The 19,189-nt window shown below is 41.0% G+C and overlaps 1 protein-coding gene across 16 annotated transcripts in view; it reads left to right on the top strand.

Annotated features, from left to right (window-relative positions):
* The window catches only part of TIAM1 (TIAM Rac1 associated GEF 1), a 400,429-nt gene that overhangs the window by 347,620 nt on the left and 33,620 nt on the right, over nt 1–19,189 (top strand). For 15 of the 16 annotated variants that reach the window (XM_082459733.1, XM_082459738.1, XM_082459732.1 and 12 more), the window contains one exon: nt 9,809–9,912. In XM_082459733.1, coding sequence (XP_082315859.1) covers nt 9,809–9,912 — 104 coding nt within the window. The other variant, XM_082459730.1, reaches the window with a different exon arrangement.

The following is a 19,189-nucleotide window of genomic DNA, read 5'->3' as shown; positions in this document are numbered from 1 at the left end:
GGGTTTGCACGTGTTGGATGGTTGCTTAAAAATCCTTAGGTGATTCTAACGTGCCACTAAGATTGGAGGCTACTCCCTTAGGTCACCGACTATTCTTGGTTATTGATCCTCTTTTTTTCATCTGGGTGGAATGGTAAGATGATTGGAATCTTATGGTCCCATGCAGACCATCTACAGGGGTGTTTGTGGATAACATTCTGTGGTCTGCTTCATTGGGATTTTTGTAATGACAACCTGGTAGGTGATCTTCTTTATCCTCCTCTTCCTCAGTATAGGAGGGACACATGATGACTGGATTGCCATGTTGGCTTAGAAAGCCAGGGACTGGAGAATAGATTCCATCCTAAGTGTTCTCTCTAAGACTCAGTTTCCATTCTTGGCCATTGGCCATCCATGTGTCCTTGTTGAAATCTTCCTGGGGCTGTTCTTCATCTTTTTTCTTTCTTTTTTTTTCAACAGTTGTTTAGGTACAGACTGGTAAGAAAATGGAGGAAGGGGGTCCAGGCAAAAAGCTAGTTCCTTCAGTGGCTATTATTTTAGGAAGAGCCTGAAGTGAAGGGGAAGCTGGCATAGGAAGTTGCAAAACTCTGTTTCTGTGAGCTTTCCAAAAAGCCTCTGTAATGTTCCTGTGTGATTTATTTTGAATACTGATCTCATCTGGTGCTACTGACATTTGGGGCCAGATAATTCTTTGTTGTGGGAGGCTGTCCTGTGCCCTCACGTTAGCGGTATTCCTACAAACAACTCTCAGCTAGTCGTTTTTAACCCCCTCCCCCCAAGTTGTGTCAAAAATAATCTTCAGACATTGCTAAATGTCCCCACAGGGGCAAAGTCTCCAGTTGAAAGAACTGGCCTGGTTGATTAGACTGTATATACCTACACTCCCCAGTTAGGGAACTATTACAGTGAACGTCAATATAGGAAAGCAAATCTAGATCTAAAATTATTTTAAAAGTAAGTTTCAGAAAAACAAAAGCCCCCAATTTTATGGAAGTTATAAGAATCATAATTCAAGGGGCACCCATGGTATCTTTCCAAGGCTTCAAAATGTCTGTTTGTCTCTCTCACTTTAAGTTCTGTCCTTAAGGCTCACATTCATTTGACTTTAGCACTGGCCTCTACCTGTTAAAGACAATTAGGGCCAGCCTTGGGTTTGGAGAGTCAGACCCCTTGATCTTACTCTGTCTGATGCTGAGTGAAAGATCGCAAGCCGCAGTGGGCACAGAGAGCCCTCCTGCAGGAAGTAGATTAAGCACCCTTTGCTGTAACAGGAAAGGCTTCTGTGACAGCCAGGAGAGCCAAGGCATCTTGGTCAGAGCGAGGAGTCGTTAAACACTCAACAGCCTTTGATTTGCCAGGCAGCGCTTGCTTCCCTGCAGTGCCTGTGAAATGCAAGGTTCTATTTCGGGCTGATGTTCCATGCAGATTGTCTGGTGCTCCATTCTGCAAACAGAAGACAACCAGACGGCAGGAGGGACAGCCAAGAAAGAGGAACTGCACAGATTTACCTTCCTACAAACAGATATGGTCCCATTCTCCAGATTCACTGAAGTCTCACAGATACCAGTAGCACATGGCCTTCTAGTTGTTTGTCGATAAAATTTGGAGCCATGTGCGTTTTGTAAACTGTGTGCGATGCTTATTGTCACACAGCACATGGCCCGCTTCTGTGGGCCCTGCTACGGAAACCCTAACGCCTAGGCCTGATTTCCAGCTGGATTTGATGAATGACACCCGTTGGGTCCTGTGTGTGGAAAAAAATGTCGTTTCAGAGATAAGAGCCTCCATTTGTATAATTTTAAAGAACGTTAGTGGATTATATATTATTTGAGTTTCACAACAAGCTGATAGGATTGGGAAGGACTATATCTACAGTTTTTTTGGATTAAAAAAATGTTCTCTGTAGAGAAACAGACACTGGGGTTTTGTGAAATTTGGTTGGAAAGAAGTTATTATTTGTCTCCCAAGTTAAAATTGTAGTGTTTCTCCTTTTCTTTTTCTTTTTTTTAATAGTGTATATTTAGCTCTCCCCAGTTTTTTTTTTCCTTTATAATTGTTTTGGTTTTGTTTTCTTAGCTTGGGGGAGGGGCAAGTGTTTATGCTGATCTTATATGTTATGAGTGTGTCTATGGAATTCTTATTCTTATATGACAGTAAAATGGCTGAAAAGCAAAACCATTGCTTAATGACTGGATTCCAGCTAAATGTCTTTATTGGCCGTGTCTAAACCTTTTCTTGCTCCCTTCCCCTCATTTTCTTCACTCAATAATTAGTTATGATTGGTTCCTCTTTGGAAATGTTTGAATTGGAGAATCTGCTAGTTTAACTTACATTGTTAATGTATCTCATAAGGCAAAGATTTTTTTCCTTCCTCCATTAAATTTAAGTCCCTCATGGGCTTAAATGGAGCCTTAGTGAATGCGTCTCATCCAAGTAAATCAAAGATAAATCAGAATGTAAGCTTACATTCATGTGTTTGTACTGCTCCTAACCTCATTGTTGTCTATCCGGCTAATGGTGAGTGGGACGTGCTAGCAGCAAAGGTTTCCTCCGTCACAAAACAATCACATTATGATGTGAAAATAATTTGAAGAAGCAGAGAAATGATCACACCTGTTCACAACAATGAATGTTATTTATGGCAGCTTTTGAGGTAGCCTATGGGTCCTGTCCTGCTGGGCCTCAGCCCTGCCCTGTGCCTGCCTCCTCATTCTCTGAGACTGCCCACCCACTGTTCATCTTTTTTTCTTTTTTTTTAATTGGGGTAGAATAACATTATATTAGTTTCAGGTGTACAACATCATGATTTGATATTTGTATACATTGCAAAATGATCACCACAATGCCTAGTTAACACCCATCACCATACATAGTTACAATTTGTTTTTCTTGTGATGAGAACTTTTGAGATCTACTTTCTTAGCAACTCTCAAATATACAGTATAGTATTATTAACTATAGTCGTCATGCTGTACATGATATCCCCATGACTTATGTATTATAGCTGTAAATTTATACCTTTTGACCCATTTCACCCACCTGCCCCCCAACCCCCTACCTCTGACAGCCCCCAATCTGTTTTCTGTATCTGTGAGGTTTTTTTTGTTTGTTTTTGTTTTGCTTGTTTTGTTTTAGATTCCACGCATGAGTGAGATCATACAGTATTTGCTTCTCTCTGTCTGACTTATTTCACTTAGCATGATGCCCTCAGGGTCCATCCATGTTTTTTCAAAGAGTAGATTTCCTTCCTTTTTATGGCTGAATAATTCTCCACTGTATACCCCTGCTCATCCTTTGTCTCCTTAGTTTTGGCCCTGCTTCCTCTCTGTGCTGCCACGTGTTGCTGGTGCCTCTTTTATGCCAGGTGGTGATGTGCTAAGTGCTGGGCATAGAGTGAAGTGGGACAGGCAGTTCCCTGCTCTGATTATTTCCTCAACCAGCCCTCAACCTTGTCTTCAGCTTTCTGGAGCTGTCTGCATGTGTACTGGTAATTAAATGGGGACAGCTACCTCCACGACAAAGGGAATAATCCCTTCAGGGTCTGCTCTTAGAAGAAGGTCTCTTGTGGTAAAGGAAGAGTAGGAAGTCGCAAATCTGTGTTTGTATGGGGTTGCATAGAAACTCGACAATGGTGTTCTATAAGCCTCTTCAGCTGGGAAGTGTTCAGAGAAGGCCTTGAAGTGTGGGAGCAAAAACAGGACTTTTTCCTGGTTTGGATTCCCTGTTCCTGCCATGCCAGTGTCTCTCTTCAGCATTCTTGACGGGCACCACGGTCAATTCCTGCCCCTCTGGCTCTCTTGGATGACTAAGTTCCCCCTAACCACGTGTTGGCTATCTACTGCTAGGTAACAAACCGCCCAAAACAACCATTTAATTTGCTCACTGTGCTCAGCAGTTTGGGCCGGGCTCAGCTGGACGGTTGTTCTGCTCTCCTTGCCTCAGTCACTCTTGTGGCTTTGTCATCTGGGCTTGACTGGGGCTGGTTTAAGATGGCCTTACTCACATATTTGGTGATTGTTTGGCTGGACCCCTCCTTCCTTGAGGTCTCTCATCCTCAAGAAGCTAGCTTGGGGGTTTCATTGTATGGTGGGTCCAGGGTTCCTGGGGGACCAGACAAGAACCTGCAAAGCCACTTGAAGCCTTAGCTCAGAATTCATATATCACCACTTATGTCACATTCTGTTGGCCAAAACAAGTCACAAACAAGGCCAACCCAAATTCATGGGGTGGGGACATTGACACAAAGATCCGTGCTTAAAGGGATGGGAGGAATCATCACTGCCGTCTTTGCCGATTGTCTACCACAACTGCATTGCCTTTTCTCTTTCTCTCCTATTTTATTAATTTTTATCTTCAGTTAAGGGCAGAAGCATAGCTAACAGAGTAAAAAACGAATATATGCTTTAGAATCAGATAGACCCACAGTTACTGATTCATAGAACTTCTTTTATATTCTAGATATTAATATTTTTTGCCAGTTATATGTGTTGAAGATAACTTTTCTCAGTCTATAATAAATCTTATTGCCTTTATGGTGCCTTTTGACAAAGAGAAGTTTTTAATTTTAGTAAAATCTGATTTTCTGTCTTATAGGATTTGTGCTCTTTGTATCTTGTTTCAGAAATCCTTCTCTCTCCCCTGGGCAACAGACATTTTCTTCTGTATTTCCTTCTGAAAGATTTATAGTTTGGACTGTTCACTTTCTGGTTTATACCTCCCTGCTACTGATTCTTGTGAATGATGAGTTAGGGTTCAGCTTTTTATTTTCCCATGTGGGTAATCTGCTGTCCTAGCCACATTATCAAATGTTCCATTCTTTTCGCCTGGATCTGCAGTGACACATCTGCTGTACATCACACTTCCATACACGGGTGGGGCTGTTTCTGGGACTCTCTGTTCTGTTAGCCTGTCTTCTTGCTAATTCTGCACTGCCTTATATTATTGTAACTTTAAATACATTTTGATATCTGGTAGGGAAAGTATCCCAGTCTTGTTTTTCTTCTCTAAAACTGTCTTTGGTATTACTAGCCTTTTGCTCTTTCATAACAAATTTAGTTCCAAAAATAATGCTGCCAGTGTGGTCTGTCTGAATTCAGATTCTTTGGCATTTGTTGAGATTTGTATTATGGCCTCATATGTGGGCTGTTTGCATAAACTGCTAATCCTTGTGAATAGGGTTTAAAATTCATGGATCAAGCATAATAATTCTTGATGTTTACGTCTTCTATAGTCTGACTAAATCTATTTTGTCTGGCATTTGGAGAGCGTTCTTTACGTTTGCCTAATATATTTTCCATCCCTATACTTTCAATCTTCTGTGTCTTTTTGTTTAGGTCTATTTCTTGCCTATAAGCATATAGGTGGGGCTTTGTATGACATTATTTTGGGTTTTATCTAAACATGAAGTTTAAATATTGAGTTTAGTCTACATTACATTTATTTAGAAGATCCATGTATTTTGTCTCATTTCTATCATCGTGTTTTGCTGTCTTGATCTTGTTTGTTCTTCCTGCCCTTTCCTGTACTCTCTTTTGGCTGAATTTCTAAACTCCACTTTCCCCTTTCAACTTATACAGTCTAATTCTATTCTTTTAGTGGTTGCCCTTAAAATTTTAACATGATTTCGAACAAAACAAGGACCAAATTCTTTTTACTTCGCACTTGAAGCATAAAAGGACCATGAAATGGTTTAAATACAATCGCCCACCATTGCTTTAGTTTCATCTTGTATTTTTTACCTCCAGATGCCTTTTTGGATGTGTGTGGAGTGTTGTTTTATACACTACAACTTGCCTGTGTGACTATCAGCTCTCTATTTATCTCTCTGGTAACCTTGTATACTAGATTATACGTGTGTGTGTGTGTGTGTGTGTGTGTGTGTATATATTTTCCCACCCAAAATACATCCTTTAGAGAATTTTTTTTTTTAGCGAGGTTCTGTATTAGTAAACTTTCTCACTCTGTCAAATGAGTTTTATTATATTTTTCTTCTTGAATACTATTTTAGCTTGAAATACAATTCTGTGTTGAGAGTTTGAGCATTTGAGAATTTCTGTGCTCTAGTGAGATAATGTCTTCAGATAGGCCTTCCTAGCTTCTTTCTTCAACTCTTATTCTTATCCATTGAGTGTTTAATTTCAGTGAGTATAGTTCTCATTTCTAAAAAATTTACTAATTTACCTGGTCTTTTTTGAAAGTCTCTCTTTTCTTGTCCCCCGCCCCCCTTTTTTTTAAAGCGTACTCGTTTTGACAGTGTCTGTCTGATAATTGCGGTATTATTCCTCGGGAATCTGATTCTGCTGCTTGTTGAGGCTGTTGCTTCTCCCTCGTGGGGACTTGGTTCTCCTGTGTTTATAATAATGGATTATAGGTTCTTGTTTGACCCAGCTTATGTCCGACCATTTATATGATCCCATCGTTAAGGATGAATCCCTCTAGAGCAGACTTGTTTTGGCTTCTGCCAGATGCCCTTGGAATACAAATTTAGAACAATTTCATGGCAATTTTTCATCTTGAGGATCACGGACTGAATTCCTGTATTGAAGTCCTAACCCCTGATGTGAGGGTGTTATTAGGAGTTGGGGGCCGTAGGGAGGTAATTAAGTCTAGACGAAGTTACGAGCTGGATTAGGGTCCTTGTAAGAAGAGGAAGAGGGGCCAGGGTTCACCCCCTCTCTCCTTGCACACACAGAGAGCGGTCATGTGGGTGCCCAGTGAGGTGGCGGCCGTCCTCAAGCCAGGGAAAGGGCCTCCCCAAGGAAGGAATCTGCTGGCACCTTGATCTTTGACTTCCAGCCTCCAGAACTGAGAGAAATAAATGTCTGTTGTTTAAGCGACCCAGTCTGCGGTCCTAGTTACAGCAGCCCAAGCAGACTAAGATGTCGGAGTCTCCAGAATGTAGGACATAGTGTAAATTTGAATCTCAGACACCCGTGCAGCCAGCCTATGGTTGTCACCTCCAAGAAGGAACCCTTCTTCCTCCATCCCCACGCATCCCAGAGTATAGGCAGAGTTAAATCAGCTTCCTTTTTCCATCTTTTTTTTTTTTTTTCTCTTTTGCCAGTGAGTACTTTTGAAAAAAAAATCTTTTTGAGTCTTTTTGGGGTAAAAGTGTAGCCCTTCAAAGGAACCATATGAACGTGGGAGATTTGATTCTGACTCTCCAGTTTGTACTGACCCAACAGTTGTTTTCTGTCTCACGGCTTCACAGTTGACACCAAAGGCTCCAGGGCTGTGGTTCCCAAGCTGGGATGGTTCTGCTGTTGGGCTCTGTAGGGGTGCGTGTTTGATTGTCACAGTGGCTGGGGAGCGCTCAAGGTACTTAGAACCCAGGAGCCCAGGGGGGCTGGTGCCCTGTGTACCTGCCATGTGTACAGTTTTCCTCCTAAACGTTTTCCCCTCCTGACACCAGCAGGTTCCCGCTCTAGGGTTTGGAGTTTGGAGACTGATGGATTACTCAGCACTGCCATGGCTTTGGGACTGGCCCACCCCTCCTGCTTCCTTTGTCTTCTTCATTTTGGGCTCTGGGCATTTCTTGGAGCTCAGCTTTATGTTTAAAAAGGATTTGGGGAGACTTCCCTGGAGGTCCAGTGGTTAAGACTCTATGCTTCCACTGTAGAGGGCACGGGTTCAATCCCTGGTCAGGGAACTATCCGCATGCTGCATGGCACAGCCAAAAAATAATAATAATGAAAAAAATATGAAAAGAATTTTGTTCTATTTTATTGATACTTAGAATTTCTAAGTGTTTTGTAGAATTAGGGTTTTTTTGCTTCCGTTTTAGGATACCTGGCCCACGATATTGTTAACAATGAAAATCCTTTCATTCCTTTTTCCACTATTTTGTGAGCAACCTCTAGACCCCAGGCATTATGATATACAGTGGAGATATGCAGGGTCACAGTATTTGGCTGTACCGTCTGGGGGTCGCCATTATGCAGATTACAGCGTGAAGGTGACCTTGTGTACAGCCTCGCCACCCTGCTTAGCGCTGAGGGAGCGTGGTTCCTGCCATCTCAGAGCTTAACGCTGTTCAGATCTTCCCCTTCTTTCTAGCCCCAGCATCTAGGTCATTGCCCCCATTTAAAGTATTCAATCACTCTTTTTTCCTCTGGTGGTGACGGTGTGACATTGTTGATGTCCACCAAGTTAAGTGAGCATCTTTCTTTGATGGCTCCCACCATGTTATTGAGTGAGGAAGTAATTAAAAGAAGTGCCAGAAAATCGTAGAGCCAGAACTCTACGACTAGGTGCGGGGAGGCGGCGGGGTTCAGACAGAAACTTACAGACCATACAAGGTAGGCATTCGCTTCCTTGGTGCTTCATTCCCGAGGAAGGGAAGGGGACCACAGGACGCAGCCTTGGAGCGAGGTTTGCTCAGGGATTGGCTTCTTTCCTTAGTTTCCCAACCAACCTAGAATTTGATCAGAAAGTCATGCTAAACAGCTTGTGACTGTAACCGTGTCATTGGAATAAGGCAGCCTCTTTGCAGACTGACGCTTTCATCCAAAGAGTCAGAAAGTGGCTCCTTCTCTCTTCTCTTTTCTTCTCTTTCTTCCCTTCTCTCTCTTTCTTCCCTTCTCTCTCTTTCTTCCCTTCTCTTCTTCTCCTCCTTCTTCCCTTCTCTCTCATCGGGTTAGAGTGATGGTGCTGTAGTCCCTGACCCAGTGCCTGGCATATTCTAAGATAATGGTCATCAAACCACTGTCTTATCAGACTAGCTAGAGGTTTGTAAATATACTAGAGACTTGTTATTCCAAGTGTGGTCCATGGACCTCTTGACTGATAACATCTTGGAGCTTGTAAGAAATGCAGAATCGTAGGTCCAACCATATACCTATTGAATCTGAATCTGCATAACATGAACCCCCAGGCAGTTCAGATGCTCTTTAAATTTGAGAATCCCCCCAGAGGAAAGAGATCTTAATGTTCTCTTCCCCAGTGCAGGGGGCTACCATAGCCAACCACTGTAGTAGGGACTTGGTAAAATAGGAAAGAAAGTTGCCTGCACTTTTGCATAGAATATGGTGGGAAGAGTGGGTGTTATAAGATGTTTGAAGTTTGCCAGGTAATCTATATGAAAGTTATTATTTTTTTTTAATGTTCTTCTCAGAATGGGTTATTCAGTTATTTTAGCAATGAAGTAATTGATCCAGCAATTAATTTGATTATAAATCAATCAAATAATTTAATTTTATTTAAATTTTATTTCATAGATAGATGGATAGTAAATTATTGTCTTAGTCAGCTGGGGCTGCTGTGACAGAATACCACAGACTGGGTGGCTTAAACAACAGATAAATTTATTTCTCACAGTTTTGGAGGCTGGGAAGTTCAAGATCAGGGTTCCTGCTGAGGGCTGTCTTCTGGCTTGCAGACAGCTGCATTTTCTCTGTGTCCTTACATGAGGGGAGGGGAGCTCTGGTGGAGGCCCATCCTCAAGACCTCATCTAAACCTACTTAGTTCCCAAAGGCCTCATCTCCACATACAGTCCCATTAGGGATTAGGGCTTCAGCGTATGAAATTGAGGGGGGATATAAATATTCAGTCCACAGCAATTATTGTATATTATAAAATATGTGTTATAAATAATAAAAAATATACTATGTTATAAAATAATAATAATCGTGGTAACAATAAAAACAACAAAAACTAACATTTATTGAACCAAGATCATGGAGCACATACTTGGAGTGTCTAACAATATATGTACACGTCATGAGCTTGACGCCATACTCCCTTGCACTGGCATGGCTTATAGCAATGACTATTTGCTGACCCATGTGTTCTTCTGACTTCATCTTGCAGGGCACAGCCTCTGCAGCCAGCAGGGCAGTAGTGCTGAGACTGCTCCGGAGGAGACTGAAGGGCCAGACTTGGAATCCTCAGATGAGACTGATCACAGCAGCAAGGTGAGAGATTTCCATTTGCACATCCCATGTCTTGAACCACCAAAGAATCACAGCTGACACGTCACCTCTGCAGCTGTATGTGGTTAGAAGGCCCCTCCATGGGACCAAAGTGTTTTTACTTCTGAGATGTCACTAAATAGGATATGAAATCCAAATTATAGCCTTGAGGACAAACCCATATGTGAGAATATAGGGCAGAGCTCACTCTTAATGAATTAAAGTCTCATTTCATCCTGTTTCCTTCTTATGCTTCCATATATGTGTGACGAAACAGCATCTAAAATGTGTACAATTGGGTCAGTTATACTTTCTTGCTACTCATGGTTTCTACAACAAACTCCCTTTGCATTATCTCTGTTTAGCTCTTGTGAAAGGTGAGCATCTTTTACATTAGAGGGAAAGAAACAATCTTTTTGTTAATCCAAATACAGTGATCCTCACCCGGTTGAACACTGTGACAAAGCTCTTATCCTGACTCTTTGGGGCAACTGTGAATTTGTTTTCCATAATTCCTCATGCTTTTATTCCACTTCCTAAAGAGTTCTATGTGTCAATAACCTCTTCTCAGCACGGTCTCCAGAGTATAACAATTTGAAAACTCTGTTACCTATATCTGAAAGACCCCCTCCCCAGTAGAAACAGTGAAATGTGATTATGTCCATATTTATTTGTCTTTTGTTTTCAGAATGTTGTTGACATATTTATGTTGGTCCCCCTGTCTGTCTCCTATTCTTTTGCTTGACATTGACCAGCCACTTAACCTGAGCAAATGATGTAACTTTAAATTATACCTTTGTTTTTCTCATCTACAATATCAGGTGATTTTTGCCTTTGTCCAGTAATTGGATGATTGGCTGGGTCAAAAATATAACTGATATTGATAATGGAACTATACTCTTCAAATCCGAATGAGTATTTCAAAAGCCTACATTGCTCTGTGTATACTTCTCTGTCTCTTTTTGTCTTTATATATCTTTGTAGGACTTCCTTGAGTGCATATGTTAGACTATCTTCAGCATTGCTTTTATCCATATGTTTCTCTTTTGCCATCATAGGATCATCATTCTCAGTGTCTTAAGTTGAGCACAGTATAAAATTTAATATTTTAAAGTAATTTTAATGTTTATAAATTTAATATCTGCAGACTGAAAGGCTTTATGTTGTTGGTTATTAATTAAAAAGCCAGTAAACGGAAACATCCATGTTTCATTTAAAGGCAAAAAAACAAACAAAAGCTGTTTAAAGTTACTTTTTATTTTTGTGGCCTTTTACCTACTTTTTTGGGGAGGGTGGGGGAGGGTGAGTGGCCCTCAAGAGAAACAGATATTTCCGTGTGAGGTAAGATATTTTGAAGACTATTTATTAAATTGTTCTATTATTAAACTAAAAATGTTAATTCTCAGTTTCTAATTTGATCTGGGAGTACAGTTATTTTTCCTGTATCTAAGACATTTATTTCTGAATACTTTTTAACTTGGATCATTTTTACCTCACTATAATAGCCCAGTGTTCCCCTCCCTTTGTGGATTTTGAGAGATTGTTTCCATTTTAAATACAGTGAGTCATGAAGTCCCAAACAGGGTCCTCTATAATATTCGGTTCTGGCAGCAGAGAGGAAGGAAGAGGCCCCAGGGTTTTGTTGACTGATCCCAGGTGCCTCTGTGATTTCATGGCTCTTTCTCCTGACAACAAGACCCTGAAACGTGCCTGGAACAGCCAGGGTCAAGTATAGGAGCAGGCGATGCGGTTCCTGGATTTCACTGTAGAAATGCATGGTAGGCTCTCATAAAGGAGAATTCCTTGGAAGTTATTGACAAGTTTGGGTAATGATCTGAGTATTTTTGAAGATCATAAAGTGGACTCATTGACACCATAGGTTCACAGTCCTTTTTTTATAGATTGGATGTAGGAGCACTGTGTGATTCTGTACCTGAAAATGCTCCTGGTGTTGGTTTGATTCAGATTTTATCTTCTTTATTTGAATGATTTCGTTATTAGTAATAAATGAGAGCTAATACTTAGTGTCTTGTATATATTGGGTGCTGTTCCATATTAACCTATCTCATTCTCACAATACCACTGAGAGATAGATACTGTTATTCCCCCTATTTTATAGATGACGATATTGGAACAGAGAGGTTAAGCAACTTACTGAAGGTCACACAGCTCTGAGATGACAAAACGAGGCTCTCTGTTGTTAACTGCTTTGCTAAAATGACCTTCTGGCCAGATTGTTAAGGTCTGGTATTAAATACCAGGTTTCAAAAAAGGAAGGAAGTAATTAATTAGTGATAGTATAAGCCAGTTTAGATATACAGTTGAACCTTGAACAACATGCGGTTGAATTGCGAGGGTCCACTTATATGTGGATTTTCTTCCAATAGTAAATAGTACTACCGATCTGCAGTGGGTTGAATCTACGGATACGGAACCGTGGATGCGGACGAACCACGTGGATACAGAAGAACTATGTATATGAGGGTAGGGGGGAGTATAAGTTATACGTGGATTTTTGACTGCAAGTATATTCGGCACCTCTAACCCCCAAGTTGTTTAAGAGGCAACTGTATACTCATTAGCCGCTTAAATATTTTTCTAATGCTTAAGCTTCGTGTCTTTTTTCATGATTTAAAGTAAGAGCCAGTGTATATCTTAAGTTTCTTGATTAAGGATCAATATTTTTTGATGCGGCTCCTATATCAGTGTGTCATTTTTCTTGAGGATAAACCAAACATTCATATTTAAGTAAGCTGCCTAAAAGTGGAAGGATGATTTAGCCTTAATTTGAATGCACCAGGCTGGGTGTAGAATGTAAAAACTAGATAAATAGATAAACAAACAAATGAATAAATGAAATAAAACAGGAAATCATTTTTTATTCTGGCTGAATACATGAGGGCTGTCGATTTTGTTTATTTGTTTAATATTTTTGCTGCTCTTCCTAAATGAATCATTTTGTGAAACAGTGGGCGGGATAAGAGAATGCATGTTGGAGTTTTATGTGTTGTTACAAATTTCTTTTAGATGGCTGTTTTTGCGGCACGTGGTCTTCGGGGGTTGAGCAAGTAGGTAATTGTGAGTTTGTTGCTGAGCCGGTGGTGACACGGGACTGTCACATCCACGGGGTTGGGGCGTGGGACTTTCACACCGCAGGGACAGTCTGGCGGCCTTTCTCTTTGTAAGCCGCCTCCTTCCTCTTATGACTGTGGGTGACAACCTCAAAGGACCTCCTCACCACCCCCCCACCCACTTGTTTCCCTGCTTCTAATTGAAAACTCTTGTCTCTGGAAATGAATGCTAATTAGCTCCGGGCAGTCCTATCATGCATTCCAGACCCCCTGGCAGCTGTGATTTTGTTTTCCACTTAGCCAATGTATGAGAATCATTTTCAGAGCATTTCCAATTGGAAAGCCTTCTTTTTTCTTTTCAGTCCAAATTGTTATTGTCTTGGAAATGTTTGGTTTTGTAACAAAGCATTTGGGGGACATTGTGAAAATATGAACTGTTAAAAAAATGTTTTGGTTTTTAATGTCTGCTCTCAACTCCGTGAGGGGTGTCTTCAAAGTTGGAGCCGGGCGGGTTTAATATTCCTGTGCAGTGCAGGATGCAGGCCAATCAGCTGATCTCAGTCTGCAGGGTAGAGACGCTCACATCCCGGGAGGTGTTTTTTGTTTTTTTTTTTTTTGCATTGTTTTCTTGCCTCTTGGCTCTCCCTTTCTGGAACTTCTGCTGTTTAGCCAGGTGAAATCAAAGCATAAATTCTGGTCTATCGGTTGGCCTTTGACACCCTCCCAGAGGGCACTGACGGGCAGAGGGGGCTGCTGTCGGGTCGCACTGTCTCTGTCCTCGCTCTGTAGAGACGCAGCCGTATGTCTTCACGGCACAGCCGGCATGGGCTGTGTGGATGGGAGGATGCTCTCTCAGGAGCCAGAAGGCATTCGGTGCTCTCCGAGTATTTTAAGAAACTTCTGTTTCTTTGTGGAACGTGTCAGGAGGTAGAATTATCATGAGAATACATTCCCGATGATGTCTGCTTTGTGGAAAATAAAGCGCAAGCCCAGGATTGAAAACAGTGGCAAGTCCGGTGATTCTGTATATCGGACGCTTCACCTGGTGAGCACTGTTTGAATTCTATCTTGCTAGCCTTTGTTTATGTTACGACTTTCTAGCTGATTTGTTTCCCAGTTCAAATGATGGTGACATGCTTGTCCCATGTCCCCATACTGCAGGCTTCTGCCCGTTAGATCCCCTTGTTGATAGAGAATATACATTTTAACATGGGAGTGGGGGTCATCAGTAGTTGGAGTGAAGTCGAGTTTGCCAAGAATCTTTACACGTATCTGTTTTTTCATTTCTAAATGACAGAAAGGTGGGTTGTTATTATTATTTTTAAAATTAAATGTCATTTGAATGTTTCCCTCTTTCTTTTGGGTGTTGAGATTTTGAACATGTTTGTGTTAAATGTGTGATAAGTCTCCCCATCTCCACCTCCGATCAGGTAGCCTAAGTATTCAGCAAGCATTTCTGGAAGAAGGATGTTCAACTTGCCTCCTATAAAGTTTTAAGTGCTTTTGACTTTATTTCTGCTTAATTGAGAAGCAGGTGGATTTACAAGTGTTGGCCCAGGGAATGTATTAATGATTTAATGTCAACTGACCTATATTGTGTATGCCAATTCCTACGGTAATTGTTGCCTCTTTAATAAGAAAATTTTTTAGTGGGTTAAGGGGGAGGAATAATTTAAAATCAAGTTAAACCTTTTAATAGTTAAATATTAATATCAGAGTCTGTTGACTATTAGACTTCGGGTCACTTAATGAAATTGAACTTGGATGGTGAGTACACCTGATTTACTCAAGTAAGCCTTTATCCTTATTGAATGTTTCTTCTTCAAAGTTTGTTCAAAAGGAGACCAAAAAGATGCCAGAGAACTATAGGGGTTATCATTGTATATGAGGGTCTCTGAAATTATGGAATATGTTACTTTGGTGTTTGTTTCCCAAAAAAGCTTAAATAAAGGCTATAAGATTTCAGGCCACTCTGGCCCCTTTTAAATCTGTGGGAAGTGTTAAATCGGTCAGACTCAAAGGACAGTTTTAGAACTCTGAACTCATCCCGAGATAGAAATTGCCTTTGGTGGTTGCATAACAGGAAGAGCTTTAACAGCTGGGTAGCTTGGGTTGATAGTGTGTACTTGAAAGCCTACCCCCCTCTTTTTGTACTTTCTTTTCATCTTCCACAGGAAGAAAGTGATATTATAAACATTGAACTTCATGCAGACCTCAGTAAACTAGCCCGTTTCCTCCTTCAATTGTCATGTTCATTTCTGTACGTTGGGTGGGTAACTCTTCATCCTGACAGTAGAGCAGCTCTGCCACCCTTTAACAGTTTTAACTGGCAGCTCTGAAATGCCCATAAGTGCTTTTCATTTCCAGGGTGACTGATGGCAGTCCTCAAACGGGGAGAGGTTTGGACTTGGAGAAACTGTGTCTGTCTTCTTCTTTCCAGCAATCCTTTGCTACTTGTACCAATTCCAGGAAACTTGGCTTTCAGGAGTTATGCTGAGGACCTCTCAAGGTAGCTCTCTTTCTGGGCTACAGTGCTTGATGTGTAAATGACCAGGATGCCATGTCACTCAGTGATAGAGTGAGGAAAGCACTGCACTCAACTCCTTCTACATCCTATATCCTGGCCAAGCTACATGGAGAAGGTCCTAATAGGTTTTTTAAAATTAATTTTTATTGGAGCATGGTTGCTTTACAATATTGTGTTAGTTTTTACTGTACAGCAAAGTGACTCAGCTATACGAATACATATATCCCCTCTTTTTTGGATTTCCTTCCCATTTAGGTCACCACAGAGCACTGAGTAGAGCTCCCTGACCTATACAGTAGGTTCTCATTAGTTATCTATTTTATACATAGTATCAATAGTGTATGTATGTCAATTCCAATCACCCAGTTCATCCCCCACCCCTCCACCCCAGGTCCTAATAAGTTTTGATGCAAATAAGTTTGGCCACAGTATGGGGGCAGGGGGACTTAAAAACTGGGCCACAACATGTAAAATCTCTAGGTTAGAAGTATTCTAAAGACGACTAGCATTTTATTTTTTGGGGGGTAATATTTTAGTAAAACAAAATTCTCAAACTTGATGATATCCTTTGAAGTTGTTTCCAAGCAAAAATTTCATTAAGAGCCTTATAAATAACACCCCTTGACAATATATACAATATAACTTGTTATTGTGTCTTCTTGTTTATTTTATTAAATTTATTTATTGTTTATTTAGATAACATGGAATTGACAGTAAAAAGATTATGTCCATATTGACCCAGTTCCTTTATAAACCTGAGAGTTTATAACCTGAATCAGAGAACGGGCTTGCCAGTGGAGAAACCGTGTCCCCCCCGCCCCCTGATAAATCTGTCTTAGCTTAGGAAGGCTCTGTCTTATAAGGAAGGGATGCCTAAGGCTCTGAACTCTCAGAAGAGGACTCAAGGATATTTTTAGGTATCCCCTGGGATGCTAAAGGTATTTCCTAATATAATCCAGGACTTGGCTCAGGAGGGGTGTGCCAGGAAGAAGGTGGGGAAACCTGCCTGTTAGACGTGAGGTTGGGTAGGAGACGGCTAGGTGTAGAGCACTAGGGCCCTGGCCCACATCCCACTAACCTGAGCTTTCCTGATGGGCCTGCTTAAAACTCAGAATACTGAACCTTAGAGGTGGTGGACTTGACATAGGCAAAGTCAGGAACCCTACTCACACTCTTAAAAATGGAAACCTCAGAGTATTTATGGTGAAACGGAGGGAACGAAAACCCAGAAACTCCATGTCATGCCTTTCATTATTCGAGCTAGATATTGCTGAGAATGGCAACAAGTCAGCGTGGTGCAAATTGGGAGCACAAAGGGAAATGTCTTTTGAATTTCCTGCCTTTGATATGTCAGAGTCCCAAGGTCATAACTTGCCTTTTCTTAAAGTGTGGGACATCCTTGGTGTAATCTGTGAGGACATTGGAGTTCTCATGGCAACTTGTCTAAATGATAAAACTGCAGAAAGGTCTCCTGTGTCTCTGATGGGAATATGGGGATGGATGTAGGTATCATGAGTAATAGCTGTGTTATTAATTTGCATGTAAAGACAGGCAGCTGTGGTTATTGTTGGGACATTTAGAAAAGCGTTGTGTAAGCGAAGGTGCCAGTTATACATTTGTTGTTTTGACGAGTGACAAATCAAAGTGACAGAGGAGAGTTTGGGATTAGCTGGAGGGCAGGGCACTTAAGCTGTCAGCTGTTACCACTGTCTTTCCATGGGATTTTCATTTGGTGAGGCACAGCCCCCCTTCCATGATGTCTATGTTATAATGCAGTTGCCTTTTACAGTTATCATGAGATCATCTAAAAGGCGTGTGGACATTTTTGTTAAAATGGACCTACTTGTTCCTTTTTAATTATTAGGACAAAGCCATATTTAACTGTTTATATTTAATGATGACATTGAGTTTGTAAAACCCTAACATAACTAAATCAAACTGTTTAGTTTATTTCTACTGAAACAGGCTGTGATTAAAAAACGTAGTTTTTCTTTTTTAACAGCCTTATTGGGATATAAGTCACATGCTGTACAGTTCAGCCCATTTTGGTGAGTTTTTCATCAGTCACCAAAGGGAGAGTTCTTTGTGGGGATATTCAGTGTCTGACACACTGATTCCATAGGGAACATTTAACAGTGCCACTGACAGGTAACTAATACATCCCGGCATATAAGACCAGGATCTTTGCTAGCAATAAATAAGCTGTGTAACCATAAGTAAATTGGATCAGTAATTACGTGGATTTGGGTCCTGGCTCTGCTCTTTCCTGTCATGACATTGCTGCTAATGCATCCTTGTTAAGTTCTGATTTCCCGTGTCCTTGTCCTGTCTTTATTCCGGGCTTCCTTCCCTTTGGGCTATGCTAATGAGGGAAAGGCAATTTGCTAATGAGGAGAAGGCATGCTAATGTTAGCTGCCTTCCTCTGTGTTTAAGAATTGCCCCCATGGGATATACTTGGTTTGATTCCTCTGCCTACCACAAAATGCCAGCCTTGACCTTCAGCTCTTTGCACCAACGGTTGTGTTTGGAAGGATGGTCTTCTCAGGATGTTCACTTTCAAGAGTGAGTAGGTGGGATACCCACCTACTCACTCCTGAAAGTAATTCTTTATCTGCACAGGTGTATATTGGAAATACTTTGTGCCTAGGGGTGAATTGGACAATAGAAACAGGGAAGAGCAGTCCAAGAAGGCAGCCACTACTTTCAAGGAGATATGCATGAGACATTTGTAGAGTGGTACATTAGAACAAATACTAATAAACTAATAAACTAGATGTTGTGCTACAAAATAGCCTTTGGAGTAATACCATAGAGAGCTTTAAAAAAATACTAACACTTGCACATCCCATCCTAGAGATTCTGATCGAATTGATCTGGATGGTGCACTAGGCATTGGGAGGTTTAAAAACTCCCCAGGTAATTCCTACATGCAGCCAAGGTGGGGGATTACTGATTCCACAGGATTTTCAGTGGTCCATCTTCAACGCTTGCTTTGAAGAACTGTTTTGCATAACTTGAAAAGTTGGAATTTTAGAATTCTAGATTCCCAAACTTCCACCTGAATCATCTTGGACAGAGATTGGGTGGGGATTGAGCTCTCCTATTGAGGTCTTTTTCAGGGGCCAATGCCCCTTAGTTTTAGTTGGAGGAGGGGGGAGGTGGTGGGTGCTGGTGGTGGTGGAATCTTTCTGCCTTGGAGAAGCTGGAGAGACAGAAACTAAAAAAATATATATATATATATATGTATCTGTTGTTATCTAGAGAGTTGCCTCCGTGTCAATTTTTAATAGAGACAGAAGACTCTTTGCTTATAAAATCATCTTCCAGCTTTGCAAAGTAAATATGTATAGTGCACTGAACAGAGAGTCTGATAATAAATTACCCTTGTATTTTGGGTGAAATGCACTTGTCCGTATCTTCCTCTCCTCATTGGAGAGCTTCTTGCAGAGTGGTTAAGAACACAGGCTTTGAGCTATGCTGCCTGGTTCAGATCCGAGCTGTGCAATCTTGGTTGAGTTACTTAACCTCTCTGGGCCTCTGTTGTCTCAACTGTAAAATAGGAATGATAATAGCCCTCACTTACCAAGTGGGAGGATTAAATGAATCAGACCAGTGCCTGGCATGCAGTGATCACTCAGTATATGTCAGCAGTTGTTATTATGGTTGTTTTGAGCATTCAGT

Source organism: Balaenoptera physalus, assembly GCF_965194825.1.
Source record: "Balaenoptera physalus genome assembly, chromosome: 4".
In the NCBI taxonomy this organism is placed as follows: Eukaryota; Metazoa; Chordata; class Mammalia; order Artiodactyla; family Balaenopteridae; genus Balaenoptera; species Balaenoptera physalus.
Note: the sequence above shows the minus strand (reverse complement) of the source record. Positions and strands in the feature narration are given on the sequence as shown.